Below are 23,612 nucleotides of genomic sequence, written 5' to 3' on the forward strand. Positions count from 1 at the left end.
GCACATTACCTGTTGAGCATTCTCAGCTTCCACTGATTTTTCGGGGAACCAGCAATGCCTAATGCTTGGACGACATTAGGCACAAGATAGCAAGTGGACTTTAACAAGGCCTCTAAAATCTTGGATAATCAAAGGTCTGCTGAGTCCACACTTTTGGAGATAAAAGCTGAAAGAAATGAGCCTTTGGAGCACTTGGAAGAACAACTTTTTTCTTTAAGTACTGTCCATAATTCCTCTTAACTACTGCCAGGAAGCCACTCCTACTAAAATTAGTCCTCTTCTGTCATCATATAGCTTTTCTCTTAACATTTGTCCTGCTTACAACCTTGGTAGAAGATGACATTAATTATAATTACCCCAACACCAGTAGAAGTTGTTTGGATTTATTAAGATCTACATTCATACAAATATTCATACACAAGCAGGAAAAGTCTTCTAGTAACTTCTCAAGCAGATAAAAATCTAACTCTCTCTGGCTTAGAATGGGCATTGAGAAAACAGAGATGGATTTCTAAGTCTACCAAGATACCTCTTAAAATCTGCCTCAACACGTCTGTAAATCCAGGCCTAACCACTGTAATGAAAGACGATCCTTGCTATATCAGAATTAAGACCAGTATTTCATTGCTGCTCAGCTTTGCACTTCTCTTTCAGTGTGAGCTGAGAGGACGATCCAGACTGAGAAGTTTAAATTTGCCTATGATTCCAAGTCATCAACTGCCCTATAGATTCTGATATGCCACAACTGGACGTGAATCTTTAAGTGGAATATTGTTTTGAGACCTGACTGGCTTTTGGGAGAGAACAGAAGAAATTAGGAATTATGGGGGTAACTCCACTGATTTATTTCCATTTTTTTCTCCCTAGATTTCTCAAAAGTTTCTTCATCTGCGGTTTTGTTACAATTTGCATCCTTTTTCCTCTGATATTTCTACTTAATAAAAAATGATCTTTTTCCTGATTGTACCTCATTTTGTAGTCATCTTCTACATGACTATCACTCAGTATTAATGAAAAGTAAATTCAGATGTAGCTGATTCACTTTTGCACGCAGAACACAAACTAGAAAAGTGGCCATTATTTTTATTTTAGTAAAATTTATAGTAAAACTACAAACAAAGCCCTATGATAAGAAAAGGCAGTTACTTGTCACAGAACATGTCACAGCACATGCCACAGCCGAGATACACAGAGTGTCACCACACAATATCAGAAAGCTTCAACCCATACACAGCAACACCATACCTCATCACAATTCTTCAGGCATCTGCCCACACAGAGTAACATCATTCCACTTCAGAAGGCTTCAAGTATCTACTTATCTTGTTCTTCAGCCCAGCCTTTTATCCCCCTCATGTTGATGCATTGCACCTGTGTGCCCTCTGTTCCTTTGGTGGTTGGTCAGTGTCCCTGGGCACTCCATGGCTCGTTGCTGTCAATGCTGCTCACCTGCTTCTCACAGCTGTGCCGATTGGGGATGAGGCTCCCACAGCCCCACCCCAATTACCACAAACTGTTCACCTACAGTTACTCCAAGTGAATATTTAATATAAGCCCCTAAAAACAGTACGTAAAAAAAGTAATCTTAGTACAAGAAACAGTCACATCTCATTCTCTTCTGAAACTATGAATGTTGTTTAAGGAAGCTTAAGTCCAGGTTAAAGCGCCTGAAATAATAACTGCATCCTAAGAGTCATAAAACTTGAAACTCATATTTAGGCTAAATGAACACTATATCAACACTCTATCCTTGGAGTTCCACAAATACAAGAAGCTCTGTAACTCAGCTTGCACCTCTCTTCAGAAGTTAATTTCTGTGGCTATAGTTTCTTTGGTTCTTAGTACCATTTGAGTTGCTGTTTCAGCACAAAGGAAGGCTCAAGGTCCCCTGGACTCTCAAGGCAGAAACTAAATATTTCATCAGCTTTTGAAAGCACATGAATATACAACAAAAACTTATAATTTCCTGAAAATAAAACGGTCATAAAACAACTGGTTTAAAGAATGCATTAATACCAGCTTTGTTTCAGAACTCATCTGTCACACAAGTGCCTGATAATTCACATTGATTTCAGCAATACAGAAATATTTTATTGGTATGTGTAAATATTTTGTGGCAAATATGCTTTTCAAAAAGCTTTATTCCTCTGCCCCTTTTGCTCCAGATCTCCCATGAACTTTTAAAATTTTTTCAAAACAGTTCCAAATTCCACATTGTTAGATGAGAAACAAGTGAATGTGCATGCAAGGGAGGCAAGTCAAACACACATCTTTCCATCCCAGTTTGTGCAGTCTGACTGGTCTGGACATAAAGAACCCTTGGAAAGAAGCCGCCAAGAGGGAAAGTCCTTGAAATACTGCAGTCAAAGAGGATAATAAACACAGCATTTATTTTACATGGCTGATATCCAACAGAGGAAACACGTAAAATAAATACAGATTATACTAAACACACCTTCCTAAAAAATGAATGGAATGCACTAGAAATGTGGCATAGAGCTCACATAAAAAATACCAAAGATGAATTAAATAAGACAAGTAATCTAATTACTTTTCAGTATTTCTAAATCTATGCCAAAAATCTGGAATTAGGTTTAAAAAAAAAGGCAAGAGCAACCATTTTTGCTGCTTTGATTTTATAATATTGGTCTCTTTATTAGATCCACTTCACAGTCGTAAATATTTTTCTGTAAAGATATGACCTGGTCAGATACAACTGATCTATCAATTAGTATCTACCTATCATTACCCTGAGTTAAGTTTAAGTAATTATTCTACAGATAGTTCATTTACAGTGCTATGTCTTTCTAAAAATTGTCTTGTAATGGAACCACAGTATCATAGAACAGTTTGTGCTGGAAGGGAACTTGAAGATCATCTCATTGCAACTGCCTGCCTGCAGGAGACCTTCCACAGGACCAGGTTGCTCAGAGCTCCATCCAGCCTGGCCTTGGACACTCCCAGAGCAACACACAGGCTTAAGACAAAACATAGGGTTTTTTCTAACCTATGGAAGGATTATGTTTTTATGGTGGGGAGGTAGGAAGTTTGTACAAATCTTCTGATAAATAAACATTTTAACAAACTTTTCTATCTTTCTTTGCAAAATTTACCATTTTCATTGTATTTTCCTACAGACCTGGAGAAACAGGATAATGTTAATGGTTTTCAGTCTCAGCACTTGCACCTTTTTTATTATATTCCATAGTACATGTTTGTATGTAATATGCACCTGTAACCGCATTTTATTTATATCAGATTTTACATTATTTCGAGTTACTTTCTTCACCATATGTACATGCTTTTGTGGTTTATAACAGCTGATTCTTCCTGCAATTCTAAAATCACATGAGTTTTCTCTGCATAAATAAATCATTCAGGTTTTGCATTTGTTTTTCAGTAATGTCTTGGGCAAAGATTTGAGGTGGGGAGTGGTGGACAAGATGTTTCAGCTCAAAGTTATTTCTTACTGGCACATATAAAGCTTTTGAACTAGGGACATAAAAGAAATTCCAACAAGCTTAACTGAGTCTATTCTATTCTGTACTAGATAGAAGAAGCACACCCCTCCAAAAAAGTGATGCCCAACTATCTGCCAAGACCTGGCCACTGAGTATAATTTCTAGCTTAAATAATACTTGACTTTTTTCTGAAGCCAATTGCTACTCTGCAGTCTGACCTTAATTGGCAAAGTAAATTTAATTATTTCTCTGCTGGCATGGAATTCAGACTACTCACATATCCTGCAATACGAAAGCAGAATATTAACTCTGGAAGCTGTCTCTCGTCAAACCTTCATGTCTTAGGGACTTAGGTTAGTGTGACCAACACCAGATAAGACAGACTGCCTATAATATATATGGTGGGTTTTACTCACGTGATTTACAGCAAGATTTATGGAAAAGGATTTTCCACCATAATGATCCTAGAATGAGTCTTCTGATGAACATCTGAGCTTCAACTCAGCAGTATTATCTCCAGATATCTCACCTACTTCACAAAGGGACTGTGAGGTTTGCACAGCAAACATAGGCTAGAGGTACCTAAACGACTCTTCCACAGGGTGTGACAGTTTTAATATTTTTATTGTTAAATGAAATTATTATTTAAAATATATTTCATAAAATGCAGCTAAATTGCAGAATTTTGAGCCAAAAATGTAAATCCAAATAAAAACATCTTATATAATGCTGAAATGCTAGTTTTTTCAGCAAAACTCATCCAAAATCACTATCAGCTCTGAAAGCAATCAGTCACACAATTGTCTGAACAACTAGCACAGCTATCCTCTTATGAATTTTTCACTAAAAAAGAAACGTCACTTGGAAATGCTCAAGAAAGCCAGCTGACAAATTAGTTCTGTATTTATAGCAAAAAGATTTTGGGTATATCTTGCCGCACTATACATTTAAATAATTACTATTTTCAAAAGAGTTGTTTTTGTCTTTCTTCCCCCTTGCTCCTCCCCAACATAGTTTCTTACAGACCACCACAGATCCATTCCTATCCAGTGAAATTGCTACGTAACCACTCTAAATGCAATATTATTTTACTGAAGGATACAGAATCCAAAATCTAACAATACTTTAAACAGTCATTATGATTAATTATTTCATCACCTTACTCAGAAGCAATAATAACCTGCAATTATTGGTTAATCAAACACAGATAGATTTCCTAGAAACACAAGGAAATTTGTTCTTGGTTACTTTAATGAAACATAACCATAGAAAAAGGTAGAAAAAGGAAGTCAGAGAAATTCTCTGACAAAAGAATTAGTGGGATAAGAAGGTCACTGAAAAAATGTTTAGGAAAAGTAACACATTCAAAGGATTAAAAAGAAACATTTATGCAATAATGTCATGCCAAGTGAAAAACCATGTCTCAGTAATATAAATGTACATTAAGGCCTTTACATTTAATGAAGGGCAGGAGAGGCTTTAATTCTTAAAATTTGAATATAATAAAGAAATATTGAATTTGAAAAAGAAATTCTAGAAAGTTTTTCAAATTTTTCAACAGATAGAGAAGCAGACAACTATGAGAAAAATTTTGAAGGCAAAGTGATAATATTCTTTCCCATCATTTGGAGAAGCTTTCTACAAAAGCCAGTCATAAATGCTCCATTCATCTGTTTTGAGAATTTAAATTCATGTCTTTACAATGGCATAATTTTAATATATTTAAATAACAAATTAAAATTAAAAAAAAAAAGAAAAAAGAACAAGGCTGCAACTCCCATTATATTCAAGAATCCACACAGGGTGATGGGATCTCGATTCATTTATCTCTTGATTTATCATTTGGAACTTATAACCAGATCTCTAGTGGGTAAGATCTCATTACAATACTCTTCAGAAACCAACGTCCATGCATGCATTAAGTGACAATGGCCATGCAGGAACCAAGTAACTCCTTTTGCCTCTTTGTACCTGCTCAGTACAGGGCAGTCTCAAAAACTGGCACTCCTTTTACCTGTCCTCAAATTCCAATAATTTTGACATTTAGAACCAGCAAGCAATGCTTTAACTCTAAAAGAGACTCAAACTTATATTGGGTAATATAATCAAAACTAACTGATCTCTTTCTACATGCATTAAAAGGCTGTGTTAATATTACACTTGGGGCTATTATAAATGTCTTACATTGCACACATTTTAGGATACATCAAAGTTTTATCACAGTCATTATAAAAATGTCTCTTGAAACTATTTTTACACTAATAAGATGGTCTTCAATTGAATAAATTGCAGTTACAGACTGATTACAAGTGTTACAACTTACATTTAGTTCATAGGTTAGTACAGTGATGGATAACATGAAGGGGAAAAAATTAATGCACGATTCAACTTTACATTTTGTCCTTAACCAGGTTGATTTAAGTCATAAGTAAAAGTTGAAATGTTAAATCTAGTTGGAAGATATAAGGTAATACACATTCCACTTGCTCCTGAAGTGCACAACCAATAACAAATTATTATTTATGCAGATAGGATAGCACATTCTCGTAGCCCACACTGCAAAATATTTTGTCTCCAATTAGCCAGTAAATCACTACCGCAGAGGCTATTAACAATCATAAAGCCTTTTGAGTTTTACAAGGTGTTCATAATGGGCCATTCCACATGATTTATATGAAAAACATGACTCAGATCTTCAGAGGCAACTAATCTGCAGATGTGGGGCTTGCTATGTGACCTCTTGTTATCTTTGGGATGGTATGTAAAACTTTCAACTTTCTTAATATTAGTCAGACAAATACAGTGATAAAACACTACACTCACAGAGTTTCTACTAACAATGTGTTCACTTTTGATAAGACTTACACAGAAATGCTACATTCAAATGGAACTACTAGATAGGATTAAATTCACCCAAAAGTACTTTAAAACCGGCACAGACAGTTATAATCACCCGGGGACATAATTGTTCAAGAGACAGAACTTGTTTACTAAAGTGGTATTTATTGATTTACAACAAACAAAAGTCCCTGGCTTTCATAAATGTGTGTTAATGGGTATGTTTTAATTGTTAAAGTGTTCAGGAAGCATGAGGCTGCTTTAACTGGATTGTGCTCAGAAGGTTTAGTGAGGGCTTTCCTTCTGTGCAGCTGCTCAGTAATGGATACATTGGCCTTATCTTCAATTTTTGCAACTTCTATGATGCCATAAGAGAAATAAATCCAAACTGATTTACACGTCTAGATTCCTCTAATTCAGTTAATACTCAGCCCCTTATTTTCTATGTTTTTCTTGGGTTTCTACAACTTTTTCTCTATTATTGCTGCTCAAAGCAACTTAGAGGCATGCTGTTTTAAAGAAAAAGGGTTAGTGAGCTTACTATTCAGATTTTCCCAGTCACTTTCTCTCCTCACTTACAGCCTGTTTTCACTTCTCAAGGGCAAGTGCTGCAGCTCTACTCATTAGCAACCAAAGTGCAGATCTAAGGTGAAAAAAACCCAGCAGATGTCCTCTTTACAAATGAAATTATAATATTTTAGTTACTCAAAAAGAGAGAGAATTAGAGAAATAAAAATTAATTTTCTTTTTTCATTTGGAAGAACTTGAAGTTATGACCATACTGAACCAACTTTAAAGGGGTTCAGAAAAAATGAAATTAAGAAAAATAAATTTAAAGTTAAAATCCTACACTTGCTACTTTGAGTCTTACTTCCTGTAATGACCTTTTTTTTAATGAAAAAGAGAAAAAAAAGCACAGTTACAGAAGACAGCTCAAAGGGAATTAAAAGAGTAGTCAAGTATGGAACTTGGAGTTAGTGGCTCCAGAGCTTTCTGCAGAAGGTTCATTTAAAAAAAAAAGTCAAATGTATGCCATGGAAACAGTCTACAGCATTTATATTTATAAGGTTGCAACAAGCACAATAAACAGATAAAAAGTTATTCCTGAAAATACAAGCCCCTCTAATACAGCCTAAACTTTTTCTAGAGACTGTGGCAGAGGGAAAGGCACAGCAGAAGGCAAACTAACCTCAATTGCTGGAACTGCAAAGAAAATGTTTCCGTATTACTGCATTTTCTTGCACCATAAAATAACTTTATTCATGTTGTTCTGACATCATCTTGAAGATTATTCCAAATCCATTTATGAGAATAGAAGCAGGCATGGATAGAGAAATAGAGATAGAAATGGAGATCTGAATACCTTTGTTCAAAAGAAACAAAAAAACCCAGTTTGTGTGGTGGGAGTGGCTGGGCTGCGAACTGAGGAACTGCATTCATCATTTCTTACTTCAGAGGCAGTAATTAGAAGGAATGAAGATTCTCCTTGATACAATTGCCTCTCAAAGTCTTTTTCTCTGAGTGATATAGAAGGAATTTGGGACTAACACATTCTAGATGTTAGTCTAGAGCCGGGGGGGAGGGTGGAAAGAGAACAAAGGAATAGCAACAACAGTTTTCTTGATTGTATAATCCTCAACTCATGGGTATATATAAAATATAACAAAAGGATGGTTTCAGGAGCTACAGAACTCTCATATTACTGCCAAGAGAATTCTGAAAACATACCAGAGATTCAGGGATAATAAATACATATAAATTAAAGGAAATGGTTGTTTCAGAGGTATGTGGTTGGATGGTTACTATAAATAGACATCCACACATGCAATGACTGATGTCTCTTATGTGGCACATTGAATAAACTCAAAATATACTTACCCTTTATATAGGTCTGCGAAAATAACCATAAAATTATGCTTCTGCCTGGGAGATTTCTTTCCAGTGTTACCAAAAATATCCAAAAATATCTTTTTTTCCCCTAGAAGTTAACAGTAAGACAGGAAATCTTCAGCCTGTGTTGGACCACCAGCAGGCCAAGATCTACCTTGATGCTGTTTCACTTTACTTCTACATGCACAAGTTGCCTGTGGCAAGTATTGGTACATTTATGGATATCTGTATGAGTCAAGTATGAATCACAAGATGCTTCTCCATGAACACCATAAAATATTTGAGAAGGAAGAAGAAAAAGAAAAAAAAAGTCAGCATCAGCTGCCATACAATCTGAAACCAGCACTGCCCCATTGGGTATGAATAAAGGAAGCAGGGCTGGCTGCTGACCTCATCAGGGGCCTTGCACACACTGGAAACAGTTTCAACATTAACAAGCATGTTAATCTGCCTGAAATCAAATAGGCAATTACTATGCTACTTCCATGAATTTTGAGGCAAGTATAATTTGATAGTTAGACATTAATAAACCTGTTTCATGGATCTTACCATTATCTGATAAAGAAGCTTTCTTTTACTATCTCTTTAATGTTATTAAATAAAGTAAACTCATATCTGGTTAAATAGGCTTCAGAAGTGCTAATCTTAGCCTAAAGCAGTCTAATGGATTGACTCTTCCTCAGTAGGGCTATATAAATATTTATAAAGACTTCACACGAAGAGCAGATCTGACATAGGGCTTTAAAAGACTTCTCAACATATACAGAACCCAGAGAAAGAGAAGATTTTGTAAAGACAACGAAGCTCTTAGCCTTCAAAAAGCCTTCTTAAATCCTGGAGGGCTGGAAATAGCACACAAACATATGTCTGAATCTGCACACAGGATTCACATCAGGGCCACGCTACCAATCCTCCAACAGTGGTATCTTATGTTCGCAGGCTGCCTTATGAGTACAAGATTTTCTTTTTACCTGGCCCATCTGCTTTTCTTGGTAGATAGGCCTTATGATGGCCCTAACACAGCAAAATTGATTATGCTATTTTTCTAACTTGTTTCTGGATGGAGAAGGACCAGCACTGAAAGCCCACATGTAAGCCAAACACACAATCCATAGTCCCTGTAAAAAAAATCCTTCTCCAATACAAATTACACCAGAAAAATAAGTATTTCTTTAAGTAGCGTAGAAGAGAAAGCATGAAATCCTGGCTCTATTGATAATGTTAATTGTTTCTAGCCACTGCATCACAGGCAGGATTTTACTATAGATAGAAAGGGATGGCACTTCAGCCTAGGCCAAGAAGTGCAGTCATGGTAATTTATTTATTTTATTCTCATTACAGCAAGTTTCTATGAACTAAAAGTATTCCACCATGATAATATTACAGATTAAAAAATTATACCCCATCAATTTAAGCTCTTCTCCATCTTCAGATTAAATAGCTACAATTTTCAATTTACATGGCATATTAGTACTTGATTAATCTATTTCTTTAGGAAATCATAGGGAAAGTATAATATTTTCTGCCACACAGAATAGATACATCATGCATCCATCTAAACAGTAGCCCTGATAATGCAGTGTTTTCTTTGTTGTTGTTGATACATGGGTTGGAAGAAACTACTCTCACTTTCAGGTAATTTTAGTATAGGCAGAATCCTCAGCTAAAGCTCTTCCCCAGCAAGGGAAGCCAAAAAAAGAAATCTGACTTTTCACATTTGGAATAGCTGGTCTATCTGCCCACAACATTTCAACATTCTCTGACTGAAAGTAAACTTTAAATTAACATCTATGAAATATCTTTGGGATCACTGGACAGCCTAGGTTGCAACATAACTGCTTCCCGGCTGCAAAACTGCAGAGAACATCAGGCATCTGCCTTGTTCTCCCAGACCACATCAGCCCTCATGTTAACTTAACTGTACCAGTATTACACAAGATTTATAGGGCTTGAATTAGTGCATTTGAGGTTTAATTAGAGCTCCATAAATTTTCAGCAGTTCTCATATGACACTGCTTCAGCCAGTGCTCTTTGGTTTCCCCTGAATTCTGGGCAGAAGGTGGAAGACCAGGCTATAAAGGACAAGACAACCATTGGCTCTGTGTACAGCAGTTTTACAAGCCAAACCATATTCCACTAGGGGTTTATCAAATCAAAAAATAGACTTTCCTCTTGCCAAAAAATGACCTCAAGAGGACAAAGCAAGTAAGTTCTCTACCAACAACATATCTATTCATTTCTGCTTGCAGGGAGGTGGAGGAAAGAGCGCAGCAAAAGAGCACTTCACATAAACAACAAGTCTTCAGAAGTTCTCTCCAGAGAAACTGGTAAACATATGGGGCAGAAAAAGACCCAAAAAGCTATGTTGCTATTGCCTTTAAATCAAGAAGTTGTTATGAAAAATAACATAGCGAGTTTCATGTTCAAAAATAAATCAGGAAAATAAAATTCATTCTATTTTTTTCTTTCCTTACTTTGCAACTGCCAATGGCCTTGAAGCAATGCTTCCCAGAAAGTTAGGTGTGTTCTTTTCTGAGAAACCATGCACCATACTGGCCTAGCACATGAGCTCAATTTAAAGACATTTTTCTACTAGCAACCTGAATTATTTTCTCACCCTGTACAAGCTCTCTACCATCCGAGATAAACAATAAAATCCAAAGCATTCCTTTCAGGCTATTACCTGTATAGCTATTGCTGAAAATCTTGCCAGTGCAGCACTATTTTATATTTAGAGAATGATTATTTGTTTGTTTTGAAACCAGAACAACACATGCAGACATTTCAATGTGTTCTGCTTTGAAATGACCGTTTGAAATGGCACAGATCTACATATGTTTCTACTGCTCACTCCACAGACTACTCCTTCAGAGCCTCCTCAACAGAAATAAAAGTGAATTCAAAGGTTTTCTCCATGTGAAAGAAAAATTTGGCGTCACACACACAGTGCTTTTGCCTAGCCTATTAGAGCATTCCATCTTTCAAAATTGCACACAACATCTTAGAATTGTTATTTCGAAGAAATAGCCCTGTAGAGTCTTACTCAGACCATAAGGATATGAAAAAATTATCACATAAGAGGAAGGGAAAAAGCTGGGAGGTATTATAAGAAAGCAAGATAGTTAAAAATTTGAGCAGTCCTGGGGCATTGGATTATTATTGTGACCTGTTAGACTTCTCCTGAACAATATGCTATATGAAAGAAAGCACAAAACTCCTGCCAAAATGCATGCAAAGTGAGGAAGTTCTCCAAGTGTAGCTCTAAGACTCGGCAGCAAATACATTTTATGCTTTATGTTCAACAATCCAAAGGACTAGACCTGCAGCTAACTGCAAAACATGCAGGTGACACCCTATTTCAAACTCAGAAATTATTTTTTTTTCTACTGAATTATGAACAGTTTCTTCCAGTTCATGCTTGATGGGCTTGATGAAAACAGGTAGAATAGGAACATTCACTGCCTCTCCTACTCCATTCTTCTTCCTAGACAGATTTCTCTTGTGTTAGTGCCTTCACCTTTCAGTTTAAAGCCAACATTAATGTCATTTATTATCTGTATGCAATTTATAATAATAATAGGCTGACTGCTTACTCATATCTAAACATTTTACATAAATTTCCAATCATTGGTGATTAGGTAGTAGATGTATAACATAATGACACATGCTTAGTAGAAAATAAAACAACACAAAAGAGCAAAAGAATTATTATCATATAGATGCAAAACTTTACAGTGAGAGTCACAAGCCAGAGTCAGGTGGCAAAATAATACAAGGAATAATACAGCAGGAATGTAACAATAAAAAAACTACAATTTGCACACATACGCCAGAGTGGACCCACCTTCCTGCTTTCAACAACTGTGAGTTAAACTTTGTCACATTTGCATAATTCCACTGGAGCAGGATCCTGACTCCACAGCATGACTGGAGATAGCTGTGTATTATTTCAATAAAATGAGTTTCTTCCTTATTCATATTCTTTCTGTATGTATTCACACAAATAGGCCTTTTGAGAAAACCCCCCAGAAAATAATTAACTTTAATAGCTATTCTACAGCTAAAGCTGCACAACTGGGTGGCAAATATAACTGAGCTCTCTACAGCAAAACCGGAGTCTTCAAAAGAATTGTAAGAAAAAAGATTACAGGTTCAGAGCTGCTTCTGGGGTAAAATGTATATTTGTGATAAATGTATCAAATCCCCTAAAAACTACACCCATTGAAACTTCATATTTAGGCTGATTTGCTTTCCAAATCATATAGACAGCACAGTTGTGTACAATCTTTAAACAAGTACAACCACAGAGAAATGCTGAGAGATTTAAGAGAAATAAAAGCATGATCAGCTAGCTTGTAATCTTCTTTTCTCTTATTCTCCTCCCTATAGCTGCATTAAATTGCCTGTTGAGAACAATAACATATTTGTGCTTTTATAGGTAGAATGATTTGTATTATGTAAAGATTTGGCTAACAGAGTAAAGATGCATTCAAACTGGATTACATGCTGTTAATAATTTTCTGGATGCTCTAGGGGACCCATAATTCTGGAGGAATAGAGATTAGCATTTCAATATATACTTTGCAATACATCTCAAAGCAGACTTTTTAATTTAGTTTTTGTCATTTTTTCTAGAGCCACAGTAACCAGAAATCAAATCACTGAACGCATTTTAAAGGAAAAAGTATACCACAATCAAGACTTTATGCCCCACCTCCCCACACACTTCAGAGTACACAGAAAATCTGTCTTTTCACAAGTCTCACACCGTTTCAACAGCCTTCTTCAGAAAGTCAGACTACCTAGAAAACATGAACAGGCTTGCAGTATTGTTTTATGCATGTTGAATAAATAGAGGAACTCAACAAGCAAACCTGAATTTGCTGTTCTGAGTAAAAGCTCAAGCTACCTAGAAAACTGGTTTTGCTGTGAGCTAGCTTCTGTTTCAGAAAGTAATGTCAAAATACATTATTTTAACAAAATTAGTAGAACACTTCAAATTGCACAAAAATACCCCATAAAATATTATAACATTCTTTTGTTATTATTAACTTCAGCATAGACAGGACTCCCATTTTGCTGTTTTCATGAAACCTTTGGCCACCATTTGCTGAACATTTAAAACCTGAGTAAATTGTGTATGTTTTTCTTCATGTCTATATTTTCATGATTTTTGATGCACATAGTACTTCAGAACAGTCCTAAAGTATATGACTCTCTAATAAACATCATATTCTCTGACAAACTCAACTGGGAAGCATGCTGTAGTGTTTCTTTTCAATAAATTACTTTTCTTAGCATTATAGGGTTTGCCTAGCAAGCACAGATTCCCTGGACAAAATATTCTTTTCATGACCTTTGCTCCTCAGTTATAATTAGTTGTCTGGTCCCAGTTGCTTACAGTGTCAACAAAGACTGATAAACCCACATTGGCTGCACGTATTTATTACATTACAACTCAGCTGCCAAATGTCTAACCGTTCTAATAAAAAACTATTTTCTAAGGTTTATGTTTTATTGCATGTATGACTCCCTTATTGGTTAGCATTTTGGAGTTGTGGAAAAGGTTATGAATTTAGAAACTAACTGCATTCATATCATATTTAAAACTTAATGCTATTTTATTAAAGACATATGGGCCTCCAAAGTACACATATTAAATGTCATGTAAGAAAAGTAGCAGTTTAAATCATGGTCAAATTCATTTTTGACGTGACTCCTGAGGCTTCCCAAGATCTGAACTATTTCTTTGTAAATCTGGCAGTTTAACCACACTCATAAATCACTTTCAAAGCATATTATTTCTTAATTTTACTGCATTAGAGAGCATTTGGCCTACACAGTGAACTGTTTGTAACTATTACATGAGAAAAGTTGTATGTTTAGTCTTATAATATGTGAAGAAAAAAAGTCTTAATTTCTCAGTCCTGAATTTACCCCTTATTTTAACCCAAATGATACATTTCCTAATGAAATTTACCAGAATAAGATATATAGCATAGTTTGCTGTACTGACATCAGAAAAAAAAAACTTATATACATTTTACCCCAGAAGCAGCGCTGAACCTGTTACCTTTTTTCTTACAATTCTTTTGAAGACTTTTTTTTTTTTCTGAAGCTCCTGCTTCAAGCTCATAAGTTAGCATCACAAAGGCAACAGTAATTTAATCATTAAGCAAATATCCCACAGGTTCTTTTACAAGAAAGAATGCCTAAGGTTTTCAAACCCCACCAAGGCTGAAAGAGAAATGAATCATCTCTGGGACAATGCACAAGCTTTTACTAGGTTCCCTGATGTAAAAACATTTAATACATTACAACTGAATCATACCTTAGATACATTTGAAAATTAAATGCATATCACTAAAGGACAGGTTCCATGTATGCTAAAGTCTCAAGAAAACCCACCTCTAAAATAGATCATCCACAGAACAGGATTCAAAGGGATGCCATTTTTGAAGTGTGATTGATATTTTCCTTATTTATTTTTAGACATGCTTCTAATTACAGAGTTAATTACTATTTTTATGTTTTCCTATGAACATTTTTCTAGGATGAATAAGATAAATTAGGGCAACAGTTTACTGCAGAAGTTTTTAATCTCACTAATTCCTTCAAAGAGAACACCAGTCCTCAGTCACAAATATTTTTTAGTTTTTTATCCCCACAATGAGCCCCTCATTTTCCCCTGAAACACAGATCCATGACCTAAGTCACCAAATCTTATAGACTTTATGCCAGGTCCATTGTCTGCAAGATGGACAAAATGAAAAAATGTTAGCATCAGCTTCAGTAAAAATTCAGGAACTGGAACCAGAATTTGCACCTTCCAACGATTTTAAGGGATCAGATGAAACTGTGCTGCATCCTTTTTCTTTGACAAAGGGAGCAGTTTTAGAAACTCATAAGTAAAAAAATTCAGGATTTCTTACAAATAGCCCTTTGGCCTATACCTTTCTGGTAAGGGTGGAGACAAGGGAAGAAATATTAGCCCTTCTCTGAAAACTAATTATTAATTTTTTTCCTGAAATAACTCATAAACCAGCTTTAAATTGGTCATGTTCTTAGTCATTAATGAAGAGAGAATGACTGATATGCTTGAGCTTTTAGGAGATGACCTCATCACAGGCCTATCTGACTCTTGGACCACACTCTGGCTGATGTTAGTGAAGGGAAGGATTATTTTCTGTGATGCTCTGGTGTTCTTGACCTGCCAATATTTCAAGCACACAATCTCTCTTTTAGCACAACAGGAAAGGCAGGATTCAGCTGCTTAAACACAGGTTTCTACTGCTGTTTTAGCCACTCTACAGTGTCTGTGCCTGGTCTCCCATGGTGGCTTCAAAAAAACTTACATCTCCTACATAAGATACTTATCTGTCATCCCTACAGGGGTCTGCTGTACACTTTAGAGTATCTAAAATGGCACTAGAGTACTATTTTTGGACATTTGCACAGTTTCCAAAGTGCATAGAAATAATAGTGCATTCATTTTACCTTTCCTTTACTTCCTGTCCTCTCTAACTCCATCTGACTATAGCAACACTAAAAGAAACCAAAAACCTAGCATTCATTTCATGCTAAGATGCTATACGATGTATTTGCATCACATTTTACATGATGAAGTCATGATTCTTTAGTTGTTCCTTGCTGCAAGATAGGCTCCTGAGAAGATCACAACAACAAATCATCTTTGTCTTCACTGGCAGTGGCCCTTGCGACCACGTTTATCTCTAACAGCTGGGAAATTTTCATGGGTCAGTGAATCAGCAAAGCCAGGCCTTATCTTAACCCAGCACACAAATACACTGCCAAGCGTGCTGTGAAAACTGTGGGACACCCAACCACAGCCAAAACAAGCAATAAATATAAAATCAGCCATGACAGTTCTTTCCAACTTGTAAACGTGTGTAAAATTCCAGGTAGATCCTATGGTAGTGATAGTTTGCCACTGATTTTTTCCTCCAGAAATATTTCAGTGACAGACAGTTTCCAGAAAGAAAAATTATGATTGGACATTTGTTTCACGGCTAAAATTTGACATGAATTCTAACCATGATACTTAAGACTGCTACCATTTCAATGGGAATAACTCGCCAAAATGACTGACTACATGTGGCATACTGTGTCTCAAGGTCCAGGAAAAAAAAAAAAAAGAAGAATCACCTATAGGAACATAATAATAGACAAAAGCTGACCAAGAGTTTTGCCACTGCCATATTCAATCCATTTTTCTTTTTTAACAAAATTCAACATATGAACAACCCCTATGCTTAACAGTGGTGTCGTCTGATAATGAGATTCATTGTATTAGAAAAGAGGAATTACAAGAAGCTCTGCTCCAGCAGTGTTTCTATTTTCAAAAGAAAAACAGAAAAAAATCCTTAGAAAATAAAACTCTAGCCATATTGATCCACTAAGAATCCAAGACAATCGCGATCCTACTGTCAGATATCATGGTGTTACATTCTGCTGAATGGCATTTTATTGAATAGACTGAGTAGATAATACAGAAGCCAGCATCTAATTATTGAAGCTTCCATGTATCTGAACCCACAAATGAAAATATAAAAAAAAACCAACAAAACCAAACAAACAAAAAACCAGACAAAAAACCCAAAACCAAAAACAAACCCAGAGGTAATAAACAAGTTGTCACAATAATTTCTTCGATTCAATGGAGGCACTAATTATATGCAGTGCCTTTTGCCATTCATCAGAGAATTTTCTAGTGCTTTACAAATTTTAAGTCTTACAAAGGGATCGTTTGCTCAGTACTAATGAAACATACATGCACTTCAGGTGCAAAGTAGCAGCTGGTTAACTAGCACACTGCAACACTACAGAAGAGGTTAGGGCAGAAGGTGGAGAAGAACGCCTTAGTACATGGAGACTGTAGAGAAATCCAGAGAGGCAGAAGGTAATCACCTGAACTGGATTCAGGCCAGAGCTCCAGCAATAACATCCCTTCCTATCTGAAAAATGCATTGGGAGCATTAATAGCTAAAATGACATGGAATTAATGGCAATCATATACTTTTTTTTAAGGGAAGAATTTTAGGAAAGAGGCATCACCTTTTTCCTTCTGTATCTTTAATATAGTGAAATGTAGTCCACATAATCCCTGCCCAAAGAACATATGAGGATGTTTTATAAGAAATACCAATGTAAGAACCAACACTGAAGAACAGTCTTTTTCCGTACCCTATTACACATATGACCCACACATGTCTATTCTTCCCTCTTGACAGCTGGAATTACAGCATGTTAGGAAACAAACATGGTATGGACTTCTCCTTAAAATACCTAAACTTTCCAAATAGTAAAATGGATGAATGCATGACTGCTACAATGTCCTTAAAGTAAATATTATTTACTGCATCACAGTCTAGATTAGAGCCTTAAGTTCATGTCCTTGTCTTGGTATGTGAAATTATGACATCTGACAATAAAGGACCCTGTTATATGGAAGCTCTCTCAAAGAGATATCTTATATTTTAGCAGTTCACTGACACTATGATTCTTTACACTTTAGAAGCCCTTTACTCTGCATGTTCTTCAAATGCTCTAAATACATACATCAAGATCTCTACACAATGACAATGGTAAAAAGAGAAAGATTGTGAGCAATGCAGCTGTTCTCCAAAGCTTATCTGCCTCCTTTTATTTACTTTTTAAAACCAGCCTCATTTTCCTATGTGGGGGAGAGGTGTAAAAAGGTCCATGAGATACATTGGCAAAAATGTATTGCCTATATTCATGGAAGCAGGTAGAACATATCTATTCAAGAAAAGTATGATTCTTGTTAAATAGTTTGGGACAAAAATTACTAAAATCATTCCTTATGTCTCATCTGACTTTAATAGACGCATATATCAGTGCTGCTTACTTAGATAAAGAGCTTTTCCTATGAGCTTAAACACAAGAATACTGCCTGGTCTGAAAGCAACACTGCAGATTTTATCTCACCTTATTTCTTTAATGGCGCTGCCTAAATATTTACCCTTCCTATCATAATAAGCTCCTTCTACCCTTCAAGTAACACTGTGGACATGTATCATAGATATTTATTACATGGAATGCAGATATTAGACTTGCCTTTCTGCTTCAGTGTCTCCATCTTTGTTCCTTAGAGAAAAAATGCTATGTCAGGTTTCATAATTATAACTTGAGATGAAAACAATGCATCTGAGAGTGAAAAAATATTGAAAGATTCAAACCACCCATATCATGCATTTTTTTGTTGTACAGAGTTCCCTTACAGCCAGTGGACAAGATGCTTTTGGTAAAGCTGCAAGGAAGCAGAATAACTCCACTTAATATTAAATTTGTTACTTGGAAGTGTAACCAAGGATACCCGCCGATGATTTGGCCCAATAAACTACAAACCTGTTACTGGCGACCAAATGCCATCTGCTTTTTTTCACCACAAAAACTAAAACAGATGAAAATTTTAACCTTAAAAATGCAGTAAGGGAAGAGGGGTTGAGAAATATTGGGAAATATATGTATTTGCTAAAAGCAAGCAGACTGACCCCGTATTAAATAATTAAATTTATTCTTAAAAAGACTTATGACAGTGTGTATCTATCCATAACAACACACTTAAACAGATATATCCACATTTTATCATCTAGATTAAATGATCATGAATACAGACCTTTAAAATATGAAATTAGGTACTTTAATACGCCATAATTTCATTTTCTTTATATCATATGCAGTGTAAAAATGTGTAGCCTTAACATATTTTCTCAAATCACATCTGCTTTTGCATCCCTAAGTTTGAAAAATGAAACAGTTGGAAGCACAATTCATATACCTATAAAGCAAAGAGGGGTACAGTTTTAAATAATTATGTCAAGAGATGACAACTCTACTCTTTGTAGAAGCACAGATGAATAATTACAAAGCCGAGACACAATTAAGCAATTTTGACTGTCGTATTCTTGAGCTGTCTTTCTGATGTGAAATGCTGTCATGCCCAGAAGCACACTTCACACTGGACAGGCATCTTCCACTTTGAGCTACACTTATGCCAGTGAAATGAGGTCATGGTCTGGTCATTAAACAAGGCTTCCTCATCTGGCTCAATGCCTCTTATCCAGCCAGACTTCCCCAGTCATTATTAAAAGCAGGCATGATACACTGTTCAATATTTTGACAAAAGAAAACATAAACATAACAGAATAATGAAGTTTAGCTCACCTACATAGTGAGAAGGAATACTGCATTGTAACATTAAACTGTTTTCTAATAAATGATTGTATCTTTCCATAAGACAGTCATATCACAAACAGATGCATTTCCAACAAAAGATGAAATGAAGCAAAGCACAAGAAAGTGTAGTGTTCTGTTAAATAAAATAGGGAATAATGAAAGTAAAAAAAATTTATACAAAATAAAATATTTATGACTTAGTGATGACTGGTGATTGCTAGATACTTTCGCATTTGAGTAAACACAAGCTAGTCAGATGGAAATTTCTTGCTTTTATTCTCATTTTGTGTATTTTTTTCTTGGTGGGGTATTTTGCTCTCCCAAGTATTTCATGTCAAGACTAAAATGAAAACAACTCCCCACATCACAGCCTCTTTAGATCATCAGTCTGCCTTTTATGCTGAATAAGCCACATCATCTCCTGTTTATTACAATAGGGGAAAAAAGCCACCTAAGTTAGAATTTCTTCTTGGTTTGTTGTTTTTAGGGTGTTTTTCCTGAAAAAGCAGGCCCAAAAGGCCCACTGTTGTTACTAAATCTGGCAGAAGATTTTCATGCAGCATCCACCAACATAAATACTAATCACAGCATCTCCTTTCCTGGTAAGCATAGGCTGACACAGTGCCTGCTGCCTCAGGTGAAAGGGAAAAAGCCCCACATTATTGGGAAGTTCATTACCATCAAGGTCTTATATATTACTATGTCGACTTACTAAGTTTTTCTGATGACCAATACTGGATATGCTGCAATCTTCCTCTGAGTTTGGATCAAGGTGTAATCTCTAAGTACTTTCAGAAAGCTTAAAATGTTATTACCAGTACCTGCCTGTTAAATCTGGCTGAAGCTGGTCAAAAATATTAACAGCTATGTGGGAGTGGAACTGATGAACAGAGAACACGAGATCCAGGAAACAGGAAGGCTAGAGAATAAAAACCCATTATGTATGCAATGTGTAACACATGACAGAACTCAAAAGTACAGTTATTGCGCACATTATCTTTGTGATTTGTGGAGGAATGCTGCTTGCTGTGGTCTTCAAGCAGAGCTGTCAATAGCTGTACACATACTTAGCTGCATTTCAAAGCATATATGCAGAGAAAATTCTACGAGTCTTCTCAGACATAGAAAGAGTTTGCATGCATGTGTACTGTAAGCAAGAATATCTTAGGAAATAAGCACAAATTTTAAACAATTTGGAGTGCTTTACAATAGCTGCATGAAATCTAATATTTATTTTAAATTAGCCACTTCTGTGATATGTATATAATACTATATGATGATGGTAATTTCATAGCACCTTAAGAAGCATTAATTCATGCCATAAAAATAATTTACAATGATTTTACCATCAGTAATTTGTACTGAACCATTTATAAAGAAGAAAAAAACTCTTTAGTATGACAAAAACAACAGTAAATTGGAGCCTTATGCAATTTTTCTGAAATAAATGTATGGTTTATCATAAGACTTAGTGGGTAAATAATTCAAAACTATACAAAAGGTTCAATTGTAGATATAAAAGGTAAAGATGTTATCCCTAAATTTGTTAAGTAATTTACCCTTAACTATTGACTTAAAAAGAGCTTTAATCCAGAAAAGTAACTTAAAATTTGAGAGACAGTTTTTTTCTCTTACACTATGAAGTTGGATACAATTCACAGAGTAGACTCTTAAATGAAAGATGTAACTGTTAGATAAATTTTAAAAAAACTTCACCAGATCCAAAATCTGATTAGATAAGAAGAATTGTAAAAGATGACATACGTATGCTATACCTAACACAACTCAGCTGTCGCACTTGGCCAGATCAAAAGATGGTTTTCGGGGAATAGGATCTCTACCACAGCTTCAAAAAACTTATTCCCTTCATTACATATATGCAGCTAAAATAACTAAAGGCAGTGGTAAACAATATATCAAAGCAATGTTTGTATCAAAACTGTTAACATTTTAGTAGTTATAAATTAATCAGTCTGAATTAATTTGTAATACACTGCAATTGTACTCATGATAATGCATTTATCCAGCAACACTGTTATGCTACCAAACAGTGCATTTCCATAACCACTACATTATTATTCAGCATTATTGGAAATCTGCAATAAATTATTGATGGTATACTTTAGAGAAAAAGCAGCAAATAGAAAGCAAGTAGACTGAAAACTTGAGCAGCATTTCAAGAAAGATCTGCAGTACTAATGCACTCTGAGCACACCACGGATTGCTGTTACCAAGTACTGATCAACAATGGAAAAAGGAGGCAAAGTGGAGAATTCACATTCTCATTCTGATTGCTTCAGCAGGATGCCAAGAGTTGATGCAAGCTGTATTAAATGCTCAGACTGAAACTGTCTCACTGATGCTGTCGATGTTTATTAGCAGGACACCTCATTAAGTAGCATCATACAAAATTAGAATCAGCTAGTTTATAAAAGCCAGTAAACACCAGAAGTGTGAGCTCTGCAATAGAAGTTTAACATACAAGGCAGGGGACAACTTGTCAGAAAAAATTGCATTCTTGCACAAAAGTCTATCACACAGTTGTTACGTTTCCCTGGACAGGGTAAAAATACTCTTTTAAGCTCAGTGACACATATTAGTTACTTTGGTATGTGAAATAGAGGTTGAAGCTAGAAATTTGATAACATGGCCTCAGCCCATTAGACAGGTACCTGTAAATTTCTACATTAAAACACAGAAAAATTACTAGGGCTTTTGTCCCCCATCTGACCATATTTATCAGTCCTTTCATTCAAAAGGTTTCACCTCTTTTTTTACCTTAGCAAAAGATGCAGCCAGGCTCTTGGACTTATTTAAAAATAGTGTCAATGAATCATATGATTGTTCCCACTTTGATTTACTCTCCTACCTTTGCATCCTTGGGCTTAACCACTTTCATGAAGGCACCTCTGATCAAGGCTTCCTCTCTCTCCCTCCTGGTTACTTTCCGAGTATCGAGAAATTTCAGGTTTGTCAACTTGTGCAGGACAAAATATCTGACAGATATCAAAATACACACAGTTAAAATCCAGTAATGCACAAAGACATATTCACAGATTCAATGACTAAAAAAATGACAGCTAAAAATAACAACAGCCTTTGTTTCCTCTCTGTATTCACCTTTTTCATGCAATGTAGCTTTCGTGCAAAGTTATAATACTTACTTTATTCTCTCAAATGAAGGCAAAACCATTTAATACTGGTGGATCAAACAGAATAATCACAACAGACATGTATGTTCTTTCTGTATATTAGTGAGGTATAAAGCATACCAAGGAACAGAATAACTTGGAAATTTTTTTGCACTGCCTGTTTGGGAAAAGGAATTTTGAGTGATACCAAAGATTCCAACCCACACTGTGGGAGAAAATCAATCTGAGATATGGGAAATTGCCAGCCAACTTCTCTGCAAGAATTCTTACCATTTGCAAACACTTCTTGGGATTTTTTTTATTTTCCTAAAAACACAATGATTAGCATATGGAAGGAGAATTCCAATTTGATCCTGCCAGAGAGACAAGATGGCCTTACAGAATACAGATTCCAGCTCAGGATTAAGTGTTGGGAGAGACTATTTATGGGAAATATATTTTAAGAATTCTGAGTTCTTATTAGGATTCATCAGTATTATATTCTATTTATCATTTCTACGAGAAGGATAGCAACTTTCTAGCCTCAGAAAAATACTACTGGCTTCTCACTTGTGGAGGGAGCGAGCATGGGGCAGAGCAAAAGCAAAGCGAGGCACAACCATGGCAAATCCAAATATCTAATCATCTCAAGTACAAATCATTTGCATTTAGTCAACCAAATGTGAAGCAGACACTGCAAAGTGAGGGCAATATCAGACTTTTCCTGGCAGGGGGTAGAAAGGTGATGATAATGTTACCCAGCCTAGTGGCTTTGCATAAACCCCAAGTCAGTCAGAGAGCTCCTCATCATACCAATCCCCTCTGGCACTGGGAGGAAGAAATTAAAGAAATACAAAACTCTGCATAACACTTTGAAATAAAAAGAAAACAAAACAACAACAACAACAACAAAAGTTTCAAAAGGTAAAAGTTTATCTTATGATACCGTTGTCAAAACCAGATAAACATGTGAAAATTACTGTAATGCTCCCCCTTCTAAAACCAAGCAAAATTTAATGGTGCAAATAAAGCTTTCCATCAAGTACACCATTCCTCTGAAGCAACACCTTCA

General features: G+C 35.7%; 1 protein-coding gene across 1 annotated transcript in view; it reads right to left on the minus strand.

The window, feature by feature from the left end:
- The window catches only part of LRMDA (leucine rich melanocyte differentiation associated), a 607,167-nt gene that overhangs the window by 223,740 nt on the left and 359,815 nt on the right, over positions 1 to 23,612 (minus strand). The window contains exon 5 of the mRNA XM_038140882.1: positions 22,279 to 22,405. Coding sequence (XP_037996810.1) covers positions 22,279 to 22,405 — 127 coding nt within the window. The remainder of the gene's footprint in view (positions 1 to 22,278; positions 22,406 to 23,612) is intronic.

The sequence above is a fragment of the Motacilla alba genome, chromosome 6, assembly GCF_015832195.1.
Source record: "Motacilla alba alba isolate MOTALB_02 chromosome 6, Motacilla_alba_V1.0_pri, whole genome shotgun sequence".
Lineage (NCBI taxonomy): Eukaryota > Metazoa > Chordata > Aves > Passeriformes > Motacillidae > Motacilla > Motacilla alba.